This window comes from Siphateles boraxobius, unplaced genomic scaffold, assembly GCF_051911475.1.
Source record: "Siphateles boraxobius isolate OS27281-9 unplaced genomic scaffold, OSU_SipBor_1 66, whole genome shotgun sequence".
Taxonomy (NCBI): domain Eukaryota; kingdom Metazoa; phylum Chordata; class Actinopteri; order Cypriniformes; family Leuciscidae; genus Siphateles; species Siphateles boraxobius.
The window spans coordinates 33,884,942-33,906,730 of NW_027509193.1; the positions used below are offsets into that span (position 1 = coordinate 33,884,942).

The 21,789-nt window shown below is 38.0% G+C and overlaps 2 protein-coding genes and 1 long non-coding RNA gene across 3 annotated transcripts in view; all 3 read left to right on the top strand.

The window, feature by feature from the left end:
- Nucleotides 1-2,674, top strand: part of abca3b (ATP-binding cassette, sub-family A (ABC1), member 3b) — a 65,820-nt gene extending 63,146 nt beyond the window's left edge. The window contains exon 31 of the mRNA XM_077213771.1: nucleotides 799-2,674. Coding sequence (XP_077069886.1) covers nucleotides 799-930 — 132 coding nt within the window. The 3' untranslated portion in view covers nucleotides 931-2,674. The remainder of the gene's footprint in view (nucleotides 1-798) is intronic.
- A 1,886-nt stretch (nucleotides 2,675-4,560) lies between these two features.
- Nucleotides 4,561-8,147, top strand: LOC143722362 (uncharacterized). The gene is made up of 3 exons (XR_013196868.1): nucleotides 4,561-4,588; nucleotides 4,816-4,931; nucleotides 6,069-8,147. It is a non-coding gene; the product is annotated as an uncharacterized LOC143722362 (long non-coding RNA).
- Nucleotides 8,148-10,630: 2,483 nt separating this feature from the next.
- Nucleotides 10,631-19,356, top strand: LOC143722360 (cytochrome P450 2K1-like). The gene is made up of 9 exons (XM_077213774.1): nucleotides 10,631-10,834; nucleotides 10,917-11,079; nucleotides 13,189-13,338; nucleotides 13,424-13,584; nucleotides 14,508-14,687; nucleotides 18,193-18,334; nucleotides 18,422-18,606; nucleotides 18,689-18,830; nucleotides 19,058-19,356. The coding sequence occupies exons 1-9, from the start codon at nucleotides 10,631-10,633 to the stop codon at nucleotides 19,243-19,245; spliced, it is 1,515 nt and encodes a 504-aa protein (XP_077069889.1). The 3' UTR covers nucleotides 19,246-19,356.
- The last annotated feature ends 2,433 nt before the right edge of the window (nucleotides 19,357-21,789 follow it).

Below are 21,789 nucleotides of genomic sequence, written 5' to 3' on the forward strand. Positions count from 1 at the left end.
AAACTCCTGAGCAAAAGATAAATGTATATTTAAATCTTACAATTGAGTAAAAAATCTATATCACTCAAGTCTTCTTCAATGTGATTTGCTCTGGTGGTGAGTTTAAAAATTAAGCTAATCACATGACTTAGTTCTACTGTGTTAAGCAAGTCTACATGGTCTTTAACCTGAGCATACTTAGTCTCCATTTTTCTGTACATTTCATGCTGAAAATACCCTTTTTATCATTTCTGAGGTCCATCAGAATATTTACCATCACTATATATATATATATATATATACACACACACAAGTATTAAGTATTGTATTGATTTTTAAGAAGTAAGGGAATTATCTCGCGATACTGTAGTAAGAAGTCAGATTTAGTTGAGGATTTCCATGACTATATATATATATATATATATATATATATATATATATATATATATATATATATATATATATAGAATGCAGTATGCTAGTTGTCTATTTCAAACATAACCCGTATTAACACAATAACCTCTCTTTCTTGACTCTTTATTTTGATTGGACCAAAAGTAGATTTTGTTTTTACAAAAAAAAAAAAAAAAAAAACATTTTTGATGCAAAATAAAAAAATGCAAATGAGTAAGTGTTATGCTAATATTTAATTCCATCGACTTTTAGTTGAATGAAGTTTAATTATGAAGACATGTTTAGCGTGTACTTACATACAGATATCCCTAATGTCATAATGACCGCTCGATAGACAAGACCTCCATGAGAACGCACCGTAAACGCACTGATAGGACACATTTTTAACATATCATTTTGTCTCAGGTGTTCGGGGTGCTAGAAGCAGCCAAAGAGAAGTACAGCATCGAGGACTACTGCGTCAGCCAGATCTCACTGGAACAGGTGTTTCTCGGCTTCGCCCAGTTCCAGCACTGCGCTGAGGCCTGCAGGAAGTGACACGCTGAAGCACCGAGTGATCTTCGATCTTCACCTGCTGAGTAGGAGGTTCATCCTGAGCCGACTGACTCTCCGTCAGACAATGGACATTGCTCAGGTGTCTCTCTTCACGCATTTCTGACATGATCATACATGCATAACACTTCCAGACTCAAGCACTGTGTGTGTCGCACAGAGGCAGGACCACTAACTCAAGATCTTGGCCAGTAGGGTAACCGTAAACGGTGTTTATTTAAAGTCTGTCTGTGCGTTTGCGAGCGGTTTGAGTTTCAACGGGAAGTTCGTCACACTCTGAAATACTCTGAATTTTAATCTGTGGGTCTTGCCTGAAAGGAAGTGGTGTTTGTTCATCATCTGTAAACGTGACAGGCGAGATGTCTCCTTGTGTACGTTTACTGTTATTTATTAATTACTTTTTTTGTGTTTCTCTTCACCCGTTTTCCACTGTGGTCTTAAGGCTGGAGATACGTACACTTGCCCCCCCTCCCCCCTTCTGAAAAAAAGCGCAAAAAGTGGCAGAAATATGGAAAAATGCGATGTCCAAAACAAAAAAAGTCTAAGCAAAAAATGCTGCTTCTTTGGGTTTGCAATAACAATATAAAATAAAATTTACAGTAAAAGTTAGTGACTATAAAATGTACAATTTTATAGATTAGCTTTAGGTCATTTATAGAATTTATAAAAAAAAAGCTTTATTCCCCTTATCTAGGCATTTATAGTCAGTTATTTGTGATATATCAATTCATCTTCCAAAAAAAGAAAGGAAATCATTCCAATAATAGACGGTTTGTGTTATGTATGTCAAAATAAGTCACTTTTTAAAAAACTTTTTTTTTTTTTCAATAGTGCAACATGGGCTATGTGTAATTCCGCCGAGGAACACTAGAGGACGTACAGTGCACCTTTTTAAGTCTGCATCAAACTGAATGTCTTTAGATACACACTAATGTTCGCTTGTATGATGAGAGTCTGTTACAGAGCAAAAACCACAACATTTATAGAAACTTTTACTTGTTACTTTGGTTTTGGATTCATCCTGCTGTGTTCTGTTGCACTACTGATGTGGACCAATTCAATCGCTGTCAGAAAGATCCATAAAAGAGCTCACAGAAACATGGAGGTATCGTAAAGCCAAGGATTTAATGTAATCATTTTGTTTACAAATTGTTTATAAAATCATTCTTATTGCATTGAAGGTTTTTATATAACTACGAGAAATCTGTTCTGCTTGTACTTCGTGCTGCTTGGCTAATTTCTCCAATGCATTGCACATTGTTATGCGCTTGATTGATTCTACAATCAGTTTAACCTGTGTCAGTCCATATTTCCGTCCAGATTCATGTTTACTGAATGTACTTAATTCATAGCGAAGGAAAAAAAAAACGCAGGCTCATTTGTCACCTTAACCTCGTACAAACTGACATACTAAAGATAAAATAGGGCTTTAAGGTGACTGACCACAAATAGTTTCTTCTCTATGTTTATTGGTCTGTTTGCACAGTGCTCTGGCTGTCGTATCTGAACTGCTTGTTTGAAACTGAAATATTGCATTTTGAGAATCGAGAAGGCCAACTTGACAATGTTAATGATGACAATGTTGATTAAAATTGGTCAAAATATAAACCATAATGCAAAAAGGGAATGTACATGTAATCTTGTGTACTGTAGGCTATCACTCAACTAACCTGTGAGAAATGTAAGTATTGTCATTTTCCCTTTTTTTATTAAATCGGCCTTATGCAAAGGAATTGCGTTCAACAGTTGTTTTCTCTTTGATATCCTATGGAGCCTTTCTCAGTTTTATGACTCCTTTCTGCAATTTATTAACATCTAAATCTAATTAACCCTTTTTCACTATAAAATAACCTTTTATTTTTTATTTTATTTTTGCAAAGGAAAGGTTCCATGGATGTTAAAGATTCTTCATGGAACCATCAATGCCAAAAGTTTAAAACACGTGTTAGCATTGTTCTGGAAAAAGAAGGCTAGAGTTCAATTCGTTGACTTTTACTAGTAAATGGGTAGAAGATGAAGACATTCTGTATCTGGAACTGAAATTCCTCTATTTTATGCAATAATTCACCTTTGATGTTCTCAGACCTGCTAGCACAAGCGCGCAAGAATCAACACAGTCTCCGTGTTCCTGTCTACCCCTGACACAGTTAGCAATAAAAGCTAATCATCCTCAGACAGGTGAAGGTTCAGCCATGGGAAAGGAGGACGAATGCCAACTGTCTTTAAGTACAGCGGCACAATTTAGGTATTTAGACTCACTTGTAATGTGTAAACATTGCATTTGATCAAGTGTCTGTGTGTCTCAAATGCAGCAGGATCTTCCTCTTCACAAACTTTACTATCAAGTTTGCTCAATATCTTTTGAATCAGCTTGTGTTATTATTAATGAATGTATAAAGTCAGTTCTTCTCAAGTTACACATGTGAAGTTTATCACTTTAACTATCTACATGATACACTATTGTTTTGATATATTGCATTACAGAGGTGTTGCCCAGGTATAAAAATGTATTGCACAATTTTGAATAATCTTTGGTCTGATCTGAACTATTGCAGGCGTGTTAACACAGCTGTGTACTATAGTGATGCAACCTTACTCTTGACACAGTTGGCCATCAATATATTAGGCCAAATAAACAGTAAAACTGAACAGAGGAGAAATGTTGCTCTTTCTGCTGAGGATGAACCATTTATAGTAGCCATTTTTTATTGCCATTTATATAGTACCTAAGGGTAGTTAGTTACTGTCTGTTTTAAGACAATAGCTGAACATCAGACCAGTGCAAAATGATTAACATCACAGGCTGAATAGGAAAAGTGTTACAATATCTATTTCCATCTATCTATTTTTATGCAGATTTTTGGATATCGTATTAAAAAAATGCTGGATGGAAATGCCAAGATGCCAAGTTTCATTTGCAAACTCTGAGCCACAGTGGCTTCCCCGATTGCAGCAATTTACATTTTTATTACTGATATTTTGCACCAAAAACATGGAATAGAAACACTACTTTATTCGCAAATGTTTTATGCGATATTCCAATTTTCCTTTTAACTTTTACAATTAACTTTGGATGGACTCATAGTTATTGTCTACAGTGTGAGTATTTGGTTGGTTAAAGTCCTTAATTATTATTAATTATTAATTCACTGCACATTGATTATAAAAACACTATTTATTTTTGTTACATGTGAACCGTTATTCAAATTTTATTTTGGCCATATTTTGTTGTACCTTTAGTTTAGTTCCTGGGTTTTAAGATTGAGCATGACACAATCTGTCCATATTGACTTCTGACCTGTAATGCAGCCTAAATCATAATCATACACTGTTCATTCATTGGCCAGAGGAGAACTGGTCTCTGGACTGAGCCTGGTTTCTCCCAAAGGTTTTTTTTATCCATTCTGTCACTGATGGAGTTTGGGTTCCTTGCCACTGTTTCCTGTGGCTTGCTTAGTTGGGGACACTTTATATTCTGTGATATTATTCACTTCACTGCACTGACACTTTTTGAGAGCTGATTTGATTGACAAGGACAGTTTGTGTTCATGACGCATGGATTTACATCTGATGAAACATTGCGTTGCTTAATTAGGTCTGTGAAAGCAGGTCTGAAGTCACTCCAGGTTAAAGTGTGACAGAGGTGAGAGAATAACTTTGTGTGCATGTCAAATGTATAAATGTAAAGTGTTGAAATGTATATATTTTTTAATTCTGGATTAATGTAAAAATTTATGCATAGAAAATAATTCTCATTACAGTTCATTGAACAAAAAAAAAAATGATTTTTTTGGGCGCGAGCGAGAAGCTCTTCTTCCATAGGAATGAACTGAAAATCCTTGCTCTGCTCTCTTTACATGAACCATAAAGCTCTGTTTATACCGCCAGCGCCGTGCAGCGACAAAGCAACACGATCCCATCAGAGATCGTCTGATTATTTGGAGATAAGAGGGTCCGTGGCTCTACCATTGGAAAAAGCTTAACGGGTAACTTGGATCATGTGTGTCTTGATAACATTCACGTTACAGCCCTGACATCATTGAATTTCGTTCAGAGCTGTGCAACCGTCAGTTTGTGGATACCATGGAAATGAATGAGAAGTGCCGTAAACTGAATCATACTAATTGTCCGTGACATCTCTTATAAAACAGCATTTTTTTCCCGGCGTAAACTAAAAGTAGATCAATCTGAAACGAATGTGAAATTAATATAGTAAATAGTTATATTACTGTAAAATTTATATTTTTTATATATTATTTATTTAGTAGGCTACTAATGATCATAATAATCATGTTTTTATGTGTATCTTGTTTTATGTGAATGCGTGGGCAGGATGATTTCACATCTTTTTGAAGCAAACATTCAAGGTTACAAAATCTAGAAAAGTCCTGTGAACAAATATTCAGTATGGGTTTTATAGCCTTATTTCAGTGACTTAAAAAGAAAAATTCACCAACTACGCATAAACGTAATTTTCTCAAAACTACAAACTTTTACATACATGCTGTTCACATATTATTATTATTAGTAGTATTATTATAGAGTTTGTGCTGAATACAGTGTAATCAGACTTTAGCAATGAACATGTCAGAGCATGTCAAAACATCTCCATGGTCCAGAAAACACTTCAGAGAGGGTTAAGAGCAAACACGTTGAAGATTAGCCGTTGATGCTGTCGTTTCATTAAACAATAAGCTATTTCCACACAAAAAGCGTGGGAAAGCCTCTCCTCCATTTACATCCATTAAAAAAACAGCCTCTTGTCTTTTTACGCTTTTTTCACTAAGGTTACAGGCTTGCCTTCCAGTGGCTTTGATCCCATTCATTTTCCAGTGGCATGTCAAGCGATCATTGATAGTATGTGTTGTTAATTATATGACCCAGTGAGCAGTTGAGCACTTCTGCCGTTCATATTCCCCTACATTATAGTGATTGATTAAAAGATGGTGGCGCGTGTAGACCCAGACTAGACCCAGACTATGTGTGCTAAATTTATCTCAAGAAATGAGTGCACATTTGGTCTATGAATGGATTAAACTGCTCAGCATTAAGGAATCGTGTCAAGATTACGCTTTTGAAAATTATGATTACATTCCACCAGAGATTTTGTTTTTTCTTCGCAGCTTGCTGGAGTTTGCATTATCCCGCCAAAAAGACAATGTAGATGGCGGATGGAAAGGAGGCAACAGCTGTGAAAGGGAGCCGATCTGCTTGATCAAGCTAATCCACACAAGCCACCTCTGCCGAACCTCTTTCTTGCAAACTCACTTTGATAGTAAAGTGTAGACGTAGTGAACGTAGTGCTTTACCCTTTGAGACTCAGTGGGGAGCACGTTCTGGACTACCTCGACGACTAATGCATTCATAGCACGTCCTTCTGTGTTCTGCAACTTTTCAGTATACGGTGGTTTCAGCTGTCTGCCCAATTATTGTGCTTGTGCACTTGGCTCGTCTCGCGGATTTATGCCGGACACTGTGATTGTCTATAGGCTATAATCAAAACACTTGTTGCTTCATTATTATCACTCACTGTGTAACATAAATCCGTCAACTCGACCGTGTTCAGGGCGGTGCTGAAGGTGCCGGCGCAGTTTTGGCACTCTGTCAGATGGATGCATGAGTGTTTCACCCAGGTCCGGTACCCGACCTGGGTGAGGTGGGGCGCTAGTTCTTTGTTGTTTTCACCTGCTATGGCATGAGTGACATTTTTCTGTCAACTCTGCATATATCCTTCGCGATCGATATTGCACGTTTGTCGATGGAGTGGGTTCAGACCATAGGCTACTAATGTTCTGACCACAAAGCTGTCCGTCTGAGGACATTTCAGAGGTTACATGGACTGATGGCAGCTGTACACAGGCTACACTGTAATTTAAATGCGGCAAATTTTAATGGACAGTAAAACAAAGGCAGAACACCATACAATCTGATATTATTTGATAGAACACCGGCACAGTAATTTCATATTGACGCACGGCTAAATAAAGGCAGACCGTAACTCAATTTGAGCGTTCTAAAACAAGGCCAAAGAGCGGTAACTGGTGTTACGGTGTTCTGCCTTGGTTTCTCATGGGCTTTTGGAGGTTACTGTTAAGACACCCCATTATTTTCTCGAAAAAGACAACGACATTGACTCAAGATACTTATCCACATGATAAAGCCTTTGCTGCCGTGCATCCCACCCATCCAGGATACAGAATGTTTGTCCCTTTCCTGGCTGGGAAGAGGTGCAGGGCCATAAAGTCCAGGACAAACAGGTTAAAGCACAGATTATTTTCCAAAGCTGTAGCTGCCCTTAAACATTCCACACCTCCAGAGCCCTTTTTTTTTTTACAGTAACTCCATAATTCTTTGTAACTATCAAGGATTGAGGACTGTTTTTAAATGTTGAAGGACATTCAACACATGCACTCCAACACATATGTGCAATAGTTTTTAATGTAATTTAATTTGTATGTTTATATTTAATGACAAAAAAGTATCTTTATTATTAGGGACTAGAAAAATTGATTATTTGATAAATTTGAGCTGATGTTTTAGTAATTTTTGGCAGTACAAGTGAGTTTAATACGTTGATTGATTGATTGTTAATATGGTTAATGATTTAATGCACTGAGCACCGCTATAGTTTATATCGCAACACTCTCTAACAGCAGAAAAGGCTACATTTGAAAATAAATGTTAAAATATTCATAAACCATTGTTGCATCACGCTTTTTAAGTAAATTCAACTTGAAGTAATTAAGTAAAATTAACAAGAACAATAAACCTTTGTTATAAATACTTAAATATACAATTTCACTCAACATTCTTTACTTAATGAGTTTACTTAGAGAACTTGAGTATTGGTAACTCAATTTTACGTTACGTTAAGTTGAGTACTTATTTCAGTCAACCTAATTTTTTATAAAAACTTTTTTTTTTTTTTAAGTTTGTTCATAAACTTCAATTATATGGAAACTTATTGCCTTCAATTTCTCAAGCATGTTTTACTCAAAGTTGTAAGTTGTTAATACAAAGACAAACAACAGAGGACAACAATGGACCATGCATTTATTTACATTTATTAAACTGCAAATACTGGTCAACTACCTTGTGTATTTGAATTAAGAAGTGATATAAGAAAGAATTGTTATAAAGTATCTAATAAATATCAATGCAATACAGTAATTTCTGTTTAAATAAAGCAACATGCAGCATATTATCAATGTTTCTTGGTCTTCTCTTGGAATGAAGCACATGATCTGCTCTTCAGCACAATGCTGACCCACAAAACTCAACAGAACATTAAACACTAACAGATTTCTTAAGATCTCAGCAGAAGATGATTAAACAACCCTGCAAACAGCATTACCAGCTTAATTTATTACAAACCAGTTTGACCTTCTGTTATATGTATACAGAAGTTCTTATTGAGAGGTAACAAAAGTTTAGATATCTTTGTTTATTTAAAATCTTTCATTTGAAGTAACCATTATGGTGATCAGTATTTGCTTTTGGCTTTTGACCCTTGAATTTTTAAACCGTTTTTCTTTGGCTGTGTGTTTATAAATTACATTTAATATGGCAAGAGAAAATGTGATCAGGTGATGTTGGATTATCATTAATTAAGACATCATCATCATCATCATCATCAACACTACCATCAAGTATCCTGATTCACAGATCTTTTCACAAGGTTTATCACTGCTCAAAAACGTGCTGTATTTAAACATGTTTAAATATTGCATTAACTGCACAATGATATTATATCAAGAGATCCAGCACTGTTTTGATAATTAGATTTTTTTAAAACATATTGTGTACATTATTTTTGATTGCATTTGTTGTTTATCAGAATATCATTATATTCTATGGAGCTATAGATTGCAATAACACGATGGAGGCACTTACGACTTAAACTTTACATTTCCAATTTCAATGTATACGCAATCACACAGTGTCACCTAAAGCATTAGAAACTGGGTTGTCCTGCAATTGTTGTCTTATGTAAATACATAACATTTCCTCCCAAATTAAATCAAAGGTGGTCATACACAACAAAGGGTTATTTCCTTTCTTGAATTCAACTTTAACTACAGTTTAGCGACCATGTCCTATTCAAACTTTCACGCATTAATCTCTCCCTTTAACATATATACACATTAGTTTGCTTGATAACGGTCAGGTGGTCTAGTGAGAGGGGCAGGATAACGCTTAATAGTCTCTCTCGTTTGTACAGTCCCTGAGGGTGATTTGTCAATTTTGCGTGACCCTGATTTATCAGTTATCACATCAACAAGATCGTCAGTCTTTCCCCCCTATTTTCTCCTGAACCGGATGTTCCGGGGAATTATCAGAACAAGCAGAAACTTCTGGTTCCACCTGGGTTCCCAAGGATTGAGCCACTTGTTTCCATAATTGATCTACATGACATTTCCAGGTTCCATTATTGACATTACCACTCCCTGTATCCATTTTTCACCTTTCCTGTAGTCACGAACAAGGACGGAGCATGAAATTCTCTCAACTTAAGAGTGTTCTTGGCATCGTAACTACTTTGCATTCTGGGACTGATTGACTGTGTTTTGGCAAGACTAGGTTTTAGAAGATCCAGCTGGGTTCGTAGTTTGCACTTGTGGAAAAGCATTGCAGGTGACTCCTTTGTATTAGCATGTGGAGTGTTCCTGTATGTTAACAGGAATCCATCAAGTCTGTTGGATTGGAGCTGACTCTCTGAAAGCTTTAAGAGTGTGTTTGAGTGTTTGGACAAAATGTTCAGCTTGGCGCAGAGCGGATATGTTGCACCCCATTTGCCTTCAGGAAAAATTAAAACTCCTCAGCGCAAAACTGTGGGCCATTGACACTGACAATGACATTAGGGACACCTGAGAGTAAGTGGTCAAGCCACGTGGAAAAAACTGTTTGGTGAGTCTGAGTCAGTGGTCATGCACACCTTGGTCTCAGGACTGAGGGACTGGGGTGAACAATGGACAAATGGTAATGGGATCCGTCTGTGATCAATGACATGCTAATGTCATCATTCTTCCCTTCCACAAAAGGTACCTGGCAATTGTCTTTGCAGGCTTATCTCCTAGCCCACCTAGTTCCTTTTCTGTGCAACTTCTTTTGAAGGTGTGTTTTAGAGTCCTGTCCTTTTCATCATGGCAGATAAAAGGGGACTCCTTGTGATGAGGGGAGTCTGCTATGGAATTACACATTTAAGAATCGGTTTAAGAACTGCTGATCCTATCCTATATCCTTCTTAAACCCAGAATCGGTTTAAGAACTGCTGATCCTATCCTATATCCTGACATAACATCACATAAAAAAACTAAGGTGAACTACACTGTATTGGGCATTCAAGGTGAACATGATGGCATCAGTGAGGGGGTGCTCAAACCGTTTGATAATATTGTCAAACCCATTGATCCTGTTGTTTGAATTCTTCTGAGATAGGTCTGCTGGAGTTTCACAGCCAGGGGTGATTTTCTGTATTGTCTTTAGATGCTTTTGTTTTAGCAGTCACTTCTAAGGCTGTGTGTAACGTCAACACCTAAGGACTGCCCACTAAATGCCTATAAGATACCATGTAAAGTTCCTTTAATCAGACTTGACGACTGCAGCTACCAACAGCTTGTGTTCTCAATAAAGAATCCTGCTCTATAAATCTGCGAGTGCGTCAGTTCAGAAGCTTAGAGAGAAAATGGCTGTAATCGAGTCATTTCTGCAGTTTCTCAGCACAGGTACATTACTAGGTGCTTTGCTGTTGCTTCTGGTTTTGTATTTGGTTTCCTCTGGATCCAGATCTCAGAAAGAGGGAAAAGAGCCACCGGGACCCAAACCTCTGCCGCTGCTGGGGAACCTGCTGACCCTTGACCTCAAGAGACCCTTTGACACCTTTTGTGAGGTGAGAACTTATTACGTTTAAAATGAATAGTGGTCTAACATTTTAAGATTCGTTAGTAAATGTCTTTCTCTGTCTCCTCCAGCTGTCCAAAACCTACGGAAACATATTTCAAGTGTTTTTGGGTCCCAGAAAAACTGTGGTCTTAGTTGGGTACAAAACTGTCAAAGAAGCTCTCGTGAACTATGCAGAAGAGTTCGGAGACAGAAATATTGGACCTATTTTCAGGATAATTAACAAAGAACATGGTAGGATTCTATGTTGTAGTTTTTTTTTTACTAAACAAATTGTAAATGCTAGACATGTTGCAAATCCTTTCAGTTCCTTGTGACCTCTCCAGGCCAATGTAATCTGGTTTAACAGATTAAATCTGGTTTAATCTGGTAAAAAATGTTTCCATTAAATTTGACACTAATATGAGTTCATAATATACATGCACAAATAATTTGGTGGTGAACAACTTACTTTAACCATGAAAAACCTAAAAATGCCCTTATGTTGACTTGGAAATGTGTGCTATGTCTTTAATCAAGGAGTATATGTGGATTCCCAGCAATATTTGGTGACAAAAATTGGTTTTATATTTTTGAAGTAACATATAAATGTATAACTATACTGTAAAATCTAATTAGTTAGACTTACTTAAAAACCATACAAACTGATTGCCTTAAAAAACAACAACAAGTGAAATAGGAATAGTAGTGTGTAATGACAAATATACAAAGCTGATGGTCATGGTTGAGGAGATTCCCCCTTTCATGTGTAAAGCACTTGGAAAAGCGCTATATAAATGTACCCAGAAAAGCGCTATATAAATGTAACAAATTATTATTATTATTATTATTATGACTATTAAAACCTGTCATTATAGTCTGTGAAAAGGGTCTAATATGCAATTGCTTTGTTTTTATATTTTTGTTTTGTTTTATTTTCTCATTTTATTTGCTGTCTTGTGTCAGTGCAAAAACAGCAAATAAAATCTTCATTGTTACAATTAATAAAACTAAATATCGTTCCATTGTTTCCATTGTTTTGTTTTGCATGCAGAATGTAGAAGTCTTTTTGTGACTCAAGAATTGTCCATTGCAAGATATTTTCACAAATATAGAGGGATTATATAAACCCTATTTAAAGTTTCACAAGTGTTAGCAATAACATTTTTAAATATCATCATTCAACATGAAAAATAAAGTTAATGATTTAGTTAGAAGTTAGGACACCTTTTAAAGGCAACCTATTTATTACTTCCCTTCCTTTGAAACCAAATAACTGTGATTTCTTGTTGCATCACTGCATCAATAGGAAGATAATGACAATAATATAAATGAAGTTGCAGGGAACTAATCACCATAATATGGAAGCTTGTTTCCGCCACAGAATGAAAAATAAAAATTGCGTGTTATAAAGTCAGAATTGCGTGATATAAAGTCGCAATTGCGTGTTATAAAGTCAGAATTGTGAGATATAAACTCTTTATAAACTTTTTTCCCCCCATAGAATTGGACTTTATAACTCGCAATTGCGACTTTATATTTCACAATTCTGAGAAAATATGTAAGAATTGCGAGATATAAACTCGCAATTATGTGTTATAAAGTCAGAATTGCGTGATATAAAGTCGGAATTGCAAAAAAAAATAGTCAGAATTCATAGTTTTCTCTCTCGCAATTCTGACTTTATATCTCGCAATTCTGACTTTATATCACGCAATTGCGACTTTATATAGATGTAAACTCGCAATTGTGAGATAAAAAGTCACAATTATTATTATTTATTTATTTATTTAGTGGCGGAAACAAGCTTCCATACCATAATGCTGAGTTCAATCTAAATTTTTTTAGGAAAATCAACATCAATTTATGAAGTCAGCTTATGATGTTCTCTCAGAATTTTCACTTGTATTGACAATTCAACATTCAAGATGACTTTGGGAAATGGTTGAGATAACTGCAGAAGTAAGGAAATAAGTGAAAAATCTATTAAGAATTGCCCGTCTCAAAACTATTTTTGCTTGACAAAATGGCACTCAAAGCAATAAATTCATCTTAACTTGGGTTTTCTGAGTTAAAAAGTTATAGTATGTGAATAGTTCAGATTACTAGATTTTTACAATTAAGTTAAGACATTAAGTAAAGTTAACTAAAAAGTAGAACAGAACAACTGTTGGATTTTACTGCGTAGTCAGTGGTGAAATTACTTGTCGCTTATTAACCTGACATACAGTGTAAGCTTGCTTATATGCATTATATAAGTCCCAAAGGTCTAAGGTTAATGTATGTTTAACTCAGTAAGTAATCATTTTCTGCTTGTGTTGTTGCTTAGACTCACAGTCAGTTGGTTTTGTCTGTGTTGATCAGGAATCATTTTTTCCAATGGAGAGAACTGGAGAGAGATGCGACGCTTCGCTCTCAGCAACCTGCGGGACTTCGGGATGGGCAAGAGAGGAAGTGAAGAGAAAATCATAGAGGAAATTCAGTATCTGAAAGGAGAGTTTGATAAGTTTGAAGGTAAAAGCTGAAACACATTTATGGACACCTGCAAGCATCCTTAGTTTAAAGGATCCATTGAGAGACATTTGTTTTCTCTTCACAGGGAACCCCTTCGACACAACACAGCCTGTGAACTACGCTGTCTCAAACATCATCTCATCTATTGTGTACGGCAGCAGATTTGAATATACAGACCCTCAATTCACAGAAATGGTCAACAGGGCAAATGAAAATATTCGAGTTAGTGGATCGCCTTCTATGATGGTATGGAAGTGTGTTTTACTGTATTTTTGGTGACTTCATTTTTTGTTTTAAATCATCTAAGATTTAGTTCACCCAAAAATGAAAATGCTGTCATTAAATGAGAACTCCGGGCAATTTTTAAGTTAATCTTGATCGTTATACCTTTGTGAGTACTGTCTATAGAAAAAAAAAAACGAACCGGATTGGTGCTTGCAACACGGAGCTGCTACAGCTAATGCCCAGAGCTCCCACTCAGCTAAAACGGCAGTTATGGGGGCATATACATAAAGAGTGTCTTTGTACCTCTTAACAGACACAAAATACAATTAAAATGTCTGTCCTACATGAACAGGGCCCTTACATCTGAACAAGATGCGTTTAGCAACTTAGCCATTGTTTAAATTCACCTAAATAGTGTTTTAGATGGCTAGCTGTAGTCTTGCGCTGAAGTCCCGTGGGAACTCAGTTTTATAGACAGTACTCTCAAAGGTATAATGATCAAGATTAACTTAAAAATTGCCCGGAGTTCTCCTTTAATTACTCACCCTCATGTCGTTTCAAACCCGTAAGAACTTACACAAATTAAGATATTTTTGATGAAATCCGATGGCTCAGGGGGGGCTCCATTGAAAGCTATTTACACTTTGAAGGTCCAGAAAGGTAGGAAAGTAAAATTAAAGTTGAACAACTGTAGTCACATGTGCAAACAATGTCTTTCCTACCTTTCTGGACCTTCAAAAATGTTAATTAAATAGCTGTCACTGGATCCCCCCCTGAGCCATCGGATTTCATCAAAAATATCTTAATTTGTGTTCCAAAAATGAACGAAGGTCTGATGGGTTTGGACAATATGAGGGTGAGTAATTAATTTAGGAATTTTCATTTTTGGGTGAACTATTCTATTAACTATTAATACATGCATTTTTTTCTGTGTGTACTTGCAGCTTTATAATATATTTCCGTGGTTGGGTCCATTCCTCAACAGCAAAAGGATTATTGAAAGAAATTTGTTTAAAAATAGAGCAGAAATTATGAAGTTGATCACTGGACTGCTGGAGACTCTGAATCCACACGACCGCAGAGGGTTTGTCGACTCCTTTCTCAACCGCAAACAGAGCGATGAGGTACTGAAATCACCTTGTTCCATAGAAATACAGGAGAAAGTCAAAAGTAATCATCAGCTTTGACTGATAAACACAATTATTTAATTAATTATTAGGCATAGTTATTAAATAAAAATTAAATATGCAAAAAAGATGCTAAAACTAAATATAATTGGCGACACAAAAAGGTTCCTTTTGTAAACATTAGTACTAACTAATGAAAAATACTTCTAAAGCATTTATTAATCAAAGTTGATGTTAATTTTAACATGTATTAACACATTATTCAAATTAAAAGGTAATATTATTTATAAGAAACAGGTTAACATGAACTAAACATGAACTAACAATAAACAGTTGTATTTTTTTCCTAAAGCTGGCCACACACTTGAAGATTTTAAGCCTGATTTTTGGCCTGATTTGCACCCCCAATAATCTGGGGTGTGTGACCCGATTCAAGGCTTCTCACAACCGATAGTTACTCAATTGTGTGGTGTCATTACAGTTATTTAACTGCTCCTGATCACGTCAGAGCCCACACAATCGCAAATCGTAAATATCAAAAATGTTCTCATGACTCTTGATCGGGGCTGCCTCTGATGTGATACCCGCGATAGCCAATGAGAGCGAGCAAACTTAACCAACCGGATGTTGCGTGCTTCTATAGCTGAAACTTGACAGCCACAAACAAGCCACGAAAGTAGAGTATTGAGAAATTTCCATAACACACAACTCTCACCTGGAGACGTTTGATCCATGAGATATCGTCTTACTGTGAAAATGTTACTACAATCAACAGGTGAGTGGTCTCGTGGTCCGGGACGAATATTTGAGTGTGTGCATTTGGAAGATTATAATGCTAAAAATAGGTTGAAACTGCCCTTATATCTGTGGTCTCCCACAGTTTTAAAATCGGTTAAGATTTGAAAGTCGTCTAGTGCTTACATAAAAAAAAAAAGAATAATATCTCTAACAAAGGTATTGCTCATGGTTAGTTTATGTTAATGCTAACTAACTAACATCAACTATTGGGACCTTATTGTAAAGTGTTACTATCACATTTTGACTGAGTTTAAGTTGTATTCTGATTGGTTTTGCACTGTTTCCTCTTCTGCTTCCTTTGTTAGCTTTTGTTACCATGGTCATTCATTGTTTGATTAATGCACTGCACCTGTTTCTCGTTTCATGCCTTGGTTTTGGTTAGTATATACCAAGCCTGTTCCTTTTCGAGAGGTCTCTCGTATTGCGTAAGTTAGCCTACACTATGGGGAAAACTCCTTTTTTCGAGAATATTGAAGCCAAATTTTTAAAACGCAGTGCACCTGCACAGCAGACATACAGCTGAGTGTCTAGTGCGCTCAGTGGCTGTGCTGCGGCAACTGCACGAACCTATGGCGAGTCGGCTAAGATGCGCGAACCAATCAGGTCACTTTGCAGCAGGGTGTATCAGAGCCTGCCAGGATGGCATGGCTTATAGCTATATAAGCTCCCATTTTCTCCATAGAATTTAGATTTAATCTCCTTCAGCAAGTTCCACTTCGCTGACCTCTGGTTGAGAAGCCTTTACCACTGCCGTCGAGAAGCCTTCAGCGGAACAAGCCACCTTCTAAGCAGTTCTGTGGACGCCGGCTTCCTGGTATTCACTGGACGTTGCCTTCAGCCCGCTGTTCTGCTGTGCCATCCGGCGCGCATATATCCTTTAAAAGCAAACTTAGTGTGTTCGCCGCTGTGACTCACTATCTAAAAGAGCAATTTTCTAGGCCCTCTCAGCACGGAGCCTGGATCCCTACTCATGCGGAGTGACAAAGGTACTTTCCTTTCTACAAGAGCTTTTGGATGCGGGTCGCACCCCCTCCCCGCTCAAAGTATATGTGGCGGCCATAGCAGCAATTCACCCTCATGTGGCGGGGCAATCACTGGGAAGTAACAACCCAGTCGTGAGCTTCCTCTAGGGGCCAGAAGGCTAAACCCGCCTCAACCCCCTTCTGTACCTATCTGGGACCTCTCCACGGTCCTGGAGGCCATGAAAGGGGCCTCTTTCTAACCGCTTCAGTCTGCTGACCTGAAGCCTCTTTCGCTCAAAACTGCTCTCTTGCTAGCACTGGCATCAGTCAAGCGAGTGGGTGATTTGCAAGCACTCTAAGTGAGCGCTTCCTGCCTTGAATTCGGGCCCAACAACTCCAGAGTCGCCCTTAAGCCAAGGCTTGGGTATGTTCCTAAAGTGCTCTCTACTTCAGAGGGCAGGTCATTTCGCTGTCAACTCTTCCTTTGTCAGAAGACGAAAGACACGCAAATCTACTTTGCCCTGTGAGAGCTCTCAGATTCTATTTGGAGCATTCTGCCCCCTTCAGGCAGTCAGAACAGCTCTTCGTATGCTTCGGCGGCCGCACCAGAGGTTTCGCGGTCATGAAATAGACACTGTCACGTTGGATAGTTGATGCTATTTCACTGGCTTATGAGACTAAGGGCCTCCATTGTCCAATAGACATCAGAGCTCATTCCACGAGAGGCATGGCCTCGTCATGGGCATGGTCGAGTGGAATACCAATTGAAGATATTTGTGCGGTGGCCGGCTGGGCCTCATTGTCCACATTTATGAGGTTTTATAACCTGTAAGTTCCCGCTTTGCAAGCAAGGGTTCTTACCTTAGAAATTAAGTGTCTAAGCACAATTTCCGCAACTATAAGGTCCGACGTCTGTCTGGTCCTGGGTGAACCTGAACTACTTTACTCTTATCTGAGCCTCGGGTGCTTGGCCCTAGGCTATAGTATGGGGCAAAGTTTTTAAGCATGCACAGCGTTTTGAAAGGGATTCCCATAGTGTAAGCTAACTTACGCAATACTCGTTCCCTACTCTAAGAGAAAACGTCTCGGTTAGTCTTTGTTCCGTCTTCGTCAATAATGGTTGGTTGTGCTTTGTTTTGTTTTTTAAATCTGAGTGTCATTGTTATATTTGAGTTTGTGAATAGAGACTGTTGCAATTTGATCTTGCTTTTTTAATCTCTGCTTTAACTGGACGTGACATATATGTATACATGTGTGTGTGTGTGTGTGTGTGTGTGTGTGTGTGTGTGTGTGTGTGTGTGTGTGTGTGTGTGTGTGTGTGTGTGTGTGTGTGTGTGTGTGTGTGTGTGTGTGTGTGTGTGTGTGTGTGTGTGTGTGTGTGTGTGTGTACATAGGAATAATAACTGAGTAATCCCCTATTTTGTAAAGGGTGATGAAAAAATGACAATGTTCACCTGAGAATTTGAGTTTTAGAAACATGGCAGCATCATTATTTTAATTTTACACAGAGATTGTTAGTTACATTAGTAAAATCTCTTGATTTTTTTCAATCCTTGTTGCATCATATGCCAAAAGTAACAGTTCAGAAATGGGAAAAAAACACTTTTCTGTCTGTTTCCTCCAAAGTTTGCATGTCCTATTGGATTTTGCTTCTTAAAATACAACTACATTCATTTTAATGTTTCAGTTTTCTAATTATTACAAGTTTAATTGAGCATTTTGAATGTATTTTTGCTTGTCAGTATTCCTTTAAGAAGGACACACATTTTCACCTGGAGAATCTTCTTGGGACGGTGGGAAATCTGTTTGCTGCTGGTACTGACACGACAGGAACGACTCTGCGCTGGGGTTTGATGCTCATGGCCAAATACCCTCATATACAGTGTAAAAAAAGACAATAATGCCAAGAGTTTTTCCTTAATGAGTTCAATTTAGTTTACAGGAACAAACATACATTGCATTTGTGTGCAGATCGAGTTCATGAGGAGATTGACAGAGTGATCGGTGGACGTCAGCCAACGGTGGAAGATAGAAAGAAATTACCGTATACAGATGCAGTGATTCATGAAACCCAGAGACTGGCTAATATTGTGCCCCTGAATCTCCCTCATGAGACCAGCTGTGATGTTCACTTCAATGGATACTTCATCAAGAAGGTCAGGCAGAAGAATAAATATTTAGTCCTAGAAAAGAGACCATGTGCGTCTTGAAAAATGTTTTCTTTTCTTCATTTTCTAGGGTACCACTGTAGTTCCTCTGCTGACGTCTGTTTTGAAGGATGCAAGCGAATGGGAGAAACCGAACAGCTTTTACCCAGAACACTTCCTAGATGAGAAGGGCCAGTTTGTCAAGAGAGATGCTTTCATGCCCTTTTCTGCAGGTATACGCAACTCTAAACACCCAGTATTTTGGAGAAATAGACATCTTATTTGGAATTAAAAACAGTCTCTCTCTTTCTCTCTCTCTCTCTCTCTCTCTATCTCTCTCTCTCTCTCTCTCTCTCTCTCTCTCTCTCTCTCTCTCTCTCTCTCTCTCTCTCTGTCTCTCTCTCTCTGTCTCTCTCGGTCTCTCTCTCTCTGTCTCTCTCTCTCTGTCTCTCTGTCTCAGGGCGAAGGGTTTGTTTGGGAGAGAGTTTGGCCAGGATGGAGCTCTTCCTGTTCTTCACTTCCCTCCTTCAAAGCTACCGCTTCACAACTCCACCTGGAGTGTCTGGGGATGATCTGGATCTCAAAGGAATAGTCGGAATCACGTTGAATCCGTCCCCACACAAGCTGTGTGCAATCAGACGCTCCTGATACTGGACAATCAACACAGAAACATCACATTTTACCTCAGTTTAAATAAGAACTGACATGATCTAAATTAATTAATTAAATTCACAAAATGTATGCGAATAACTCCACAAACCAAAATCACTTCCGACTTTTTGTATTGCATAAAACATCTTGAGCAGCAGGTACATATTTTTTTTGTTTTTTTTTGTTTTATTGGTAAAATTTTTTAGTAAAAAATATTATTAAAAAAATGTGTTGTTTTCACACAAAAAGTAGCTTAAAGAGGCACAACTATAAGATTAAAGTTCAAATAATAAAACATGTGAATGAGATAATAAACACATTTTCTAAAAATGATCTTTTTGGTTAATATAATTTTGCTTCTTTCTTATGTTTTCACCTATGCAGAAATATAGTTCCCTTTCGAAGTGGAACTTCAATGCTGCATCTTGGTGTTTATGCTATGGGGAACACCTATAGGGTTTTTTGTAGTGCATGTTGAAAAGACAAATCATGTCGAGCTGCAAGGGTTTTAGAAAGTACATGCCTCTGTGTCCTCGATTTATGACATCGGAGGACACCTAAGATCTTTGGTTTGTCTGCTTGCGAGTGGAGCAGGCACATTCAGCCCTTGAGGGGGCTAGATGCATTCACTGCATCTGCACCTCGTGGGTCGGGTCTGGCGGCTACAGAGGCAGCACGGAGGATCCTTTTGTGGGGCCAACAGGTCGAGCTGGCAGAGAAATTCAGAAGCCTGGTCAATGGCATCTTCTGATTCATGGAGAGCATGTTGCTGGCATCGCCTAGCTGTGAGGGGCTTGACGTAGTCTGTTAGAACCATGTCGTGTTAGCTGCCCCTAAGTTAATAACTAATAATCTTTGCAATGGAAGTGAATCGATCAAAACTAACTTTAGCTGGACAATAACTTTATTCTAGAGCTGCTGTAAAGCCGAAACAATCTGTTACTTTAATTTCCTATTATCACTGTAAAGCTGCTTTGAAACAGTCCATATTGTTAAAAGCCCTGTATAAATGAAGGTGACTTGCCTTGACTTGACTGGAGAGTGCGAAGAGAGAGAATTTGTTGAGCCCTCTTCCATCAGCCATGTATACGGGGAATTATTGGCTTAACTTAACCTGGTCGCGTGAGAAACAGAAAGTCGCTCACGGTAGACTGGACAAGCCATTTCTGTCGGGCCAGGATCTTCACTCCCCCATGATCCTTCCATTTCTTCCGGACCTTCACACTGAGGTGGAGAGATCACAGAAGAAGCCATATTCAGCCAACATCTTTCCTTTCCCACATTCAAATGATCTGAGATTGAGGGTTTGTGCTTGCAAGCATAATTAAAAATGCCCCTGTAAATGAGCAGCTGAATAGCTATCTCTCGCAGAGTGAGGCATCCTATTTGAGGGTTTTGGTCTTGCCGTCTAAGCCATTTCAGACCACCTCTCAGATAATTGGCAAGGTGTATGAGGCAGCGGGTAAGACTGGACTGATCATGTTAAGAGACGTGTAATGATGAAACAGTGATATGGTCCAGAGCAACGCTTGATTGGTGGTGGTTGAGGAGATTCCTCCTGTCTAAGTAAAGCGATTTGAGTGCTGAGATAAAGCGCTATATAAATTAAATGAATTATTATTATTATTATTATCAATATTATTATTGATGTGGAGCACTGCTGAAGTAAATTTTTTAAGAAGGATGGTTGCTGCGATGATGTGGCCTCTTGTTCCTCCTCCTCTTGACTTCATTATTTACAACTGGAGGTTTCAGTAACAATAATAATTATAAGCATATTATTTGTCCAGTATACCCGACTCCCGAGGGTACCTGGCAATCTGCATTTAGATGAGGGGTCACAGTGAAATCATGCGACTCCTTTCATCTTTTTTAACAAAATTTGTAATAAGACAAAGGTTGGCAATGGCACTGTTGGTATTGGTTTCTCATGGCATCCACACCAAGATGCAGCGTCAAAGTTACACTTTAAAAGGGAACATCTCAGGTTGCATATGAAACCCGGTTTCCTGAGAAGGGGAATTAGATGCTTTTATGTTGCTATCCCGATGGAAAGGCAACATAGATGGCGGAGGCAAAAGCAGTGAAAGAGAGCCGACCTACTGGCTAGGCTACAAGCTAATCCACACAAGCCACCTCTGCCGAGCCTCTTTCTTGCAAACTCCCAATCAATCATTAACAAGATGGATAAAATTCCCCTAAGGATTACATCGCACAATATAATATGCAGCTGTGTAACAATTATGATGGAAACATGGCTGAGTAGTACTGTTCCTGATGTTGTTATTGAGCTTGAAGGCTGCATTGTCTACCGGGCGAATAGAACAATGTTCTATCTGCACGGTCTACCTTTAATGGCTGTGGAGTGTGCATATATATAAATAGTGACTGGTATAAAGCTAAAGACATTATTGGAAAATCTTGAATATTTGATGGTAAAGTGTAGACTGTTCTTCATACCTAGAGAATTTACTGTCATTATAATCATGGCTGTATACACACCACCACAAGCAAACGTTAAAGTCGCACTAGAGAAACTAT

Coding starts and splice junctions, on each gene's coding strand:
- LOC143722360 (XM_077213774.1), top strand. CDS start 10,631: ATGGCTGTAATCGAGTCATTTCTGCAGTTTCTCAGCACAGGTACATTA. Junction 14,688..18,192: donor ACCGCAAACAGAGCGATGAG/GTACTGAAATCA, acceptor TTTGCTTGTCAG/TATTCCTTTAAGAAGGACAC. Junction 18,607..18,688: donor ATGGATACTTCATCAAGAAG/GTCAGGCAGAAG, acceptor TTCATTTTCTAG/GGTACCACTGTAGTTCCTCT.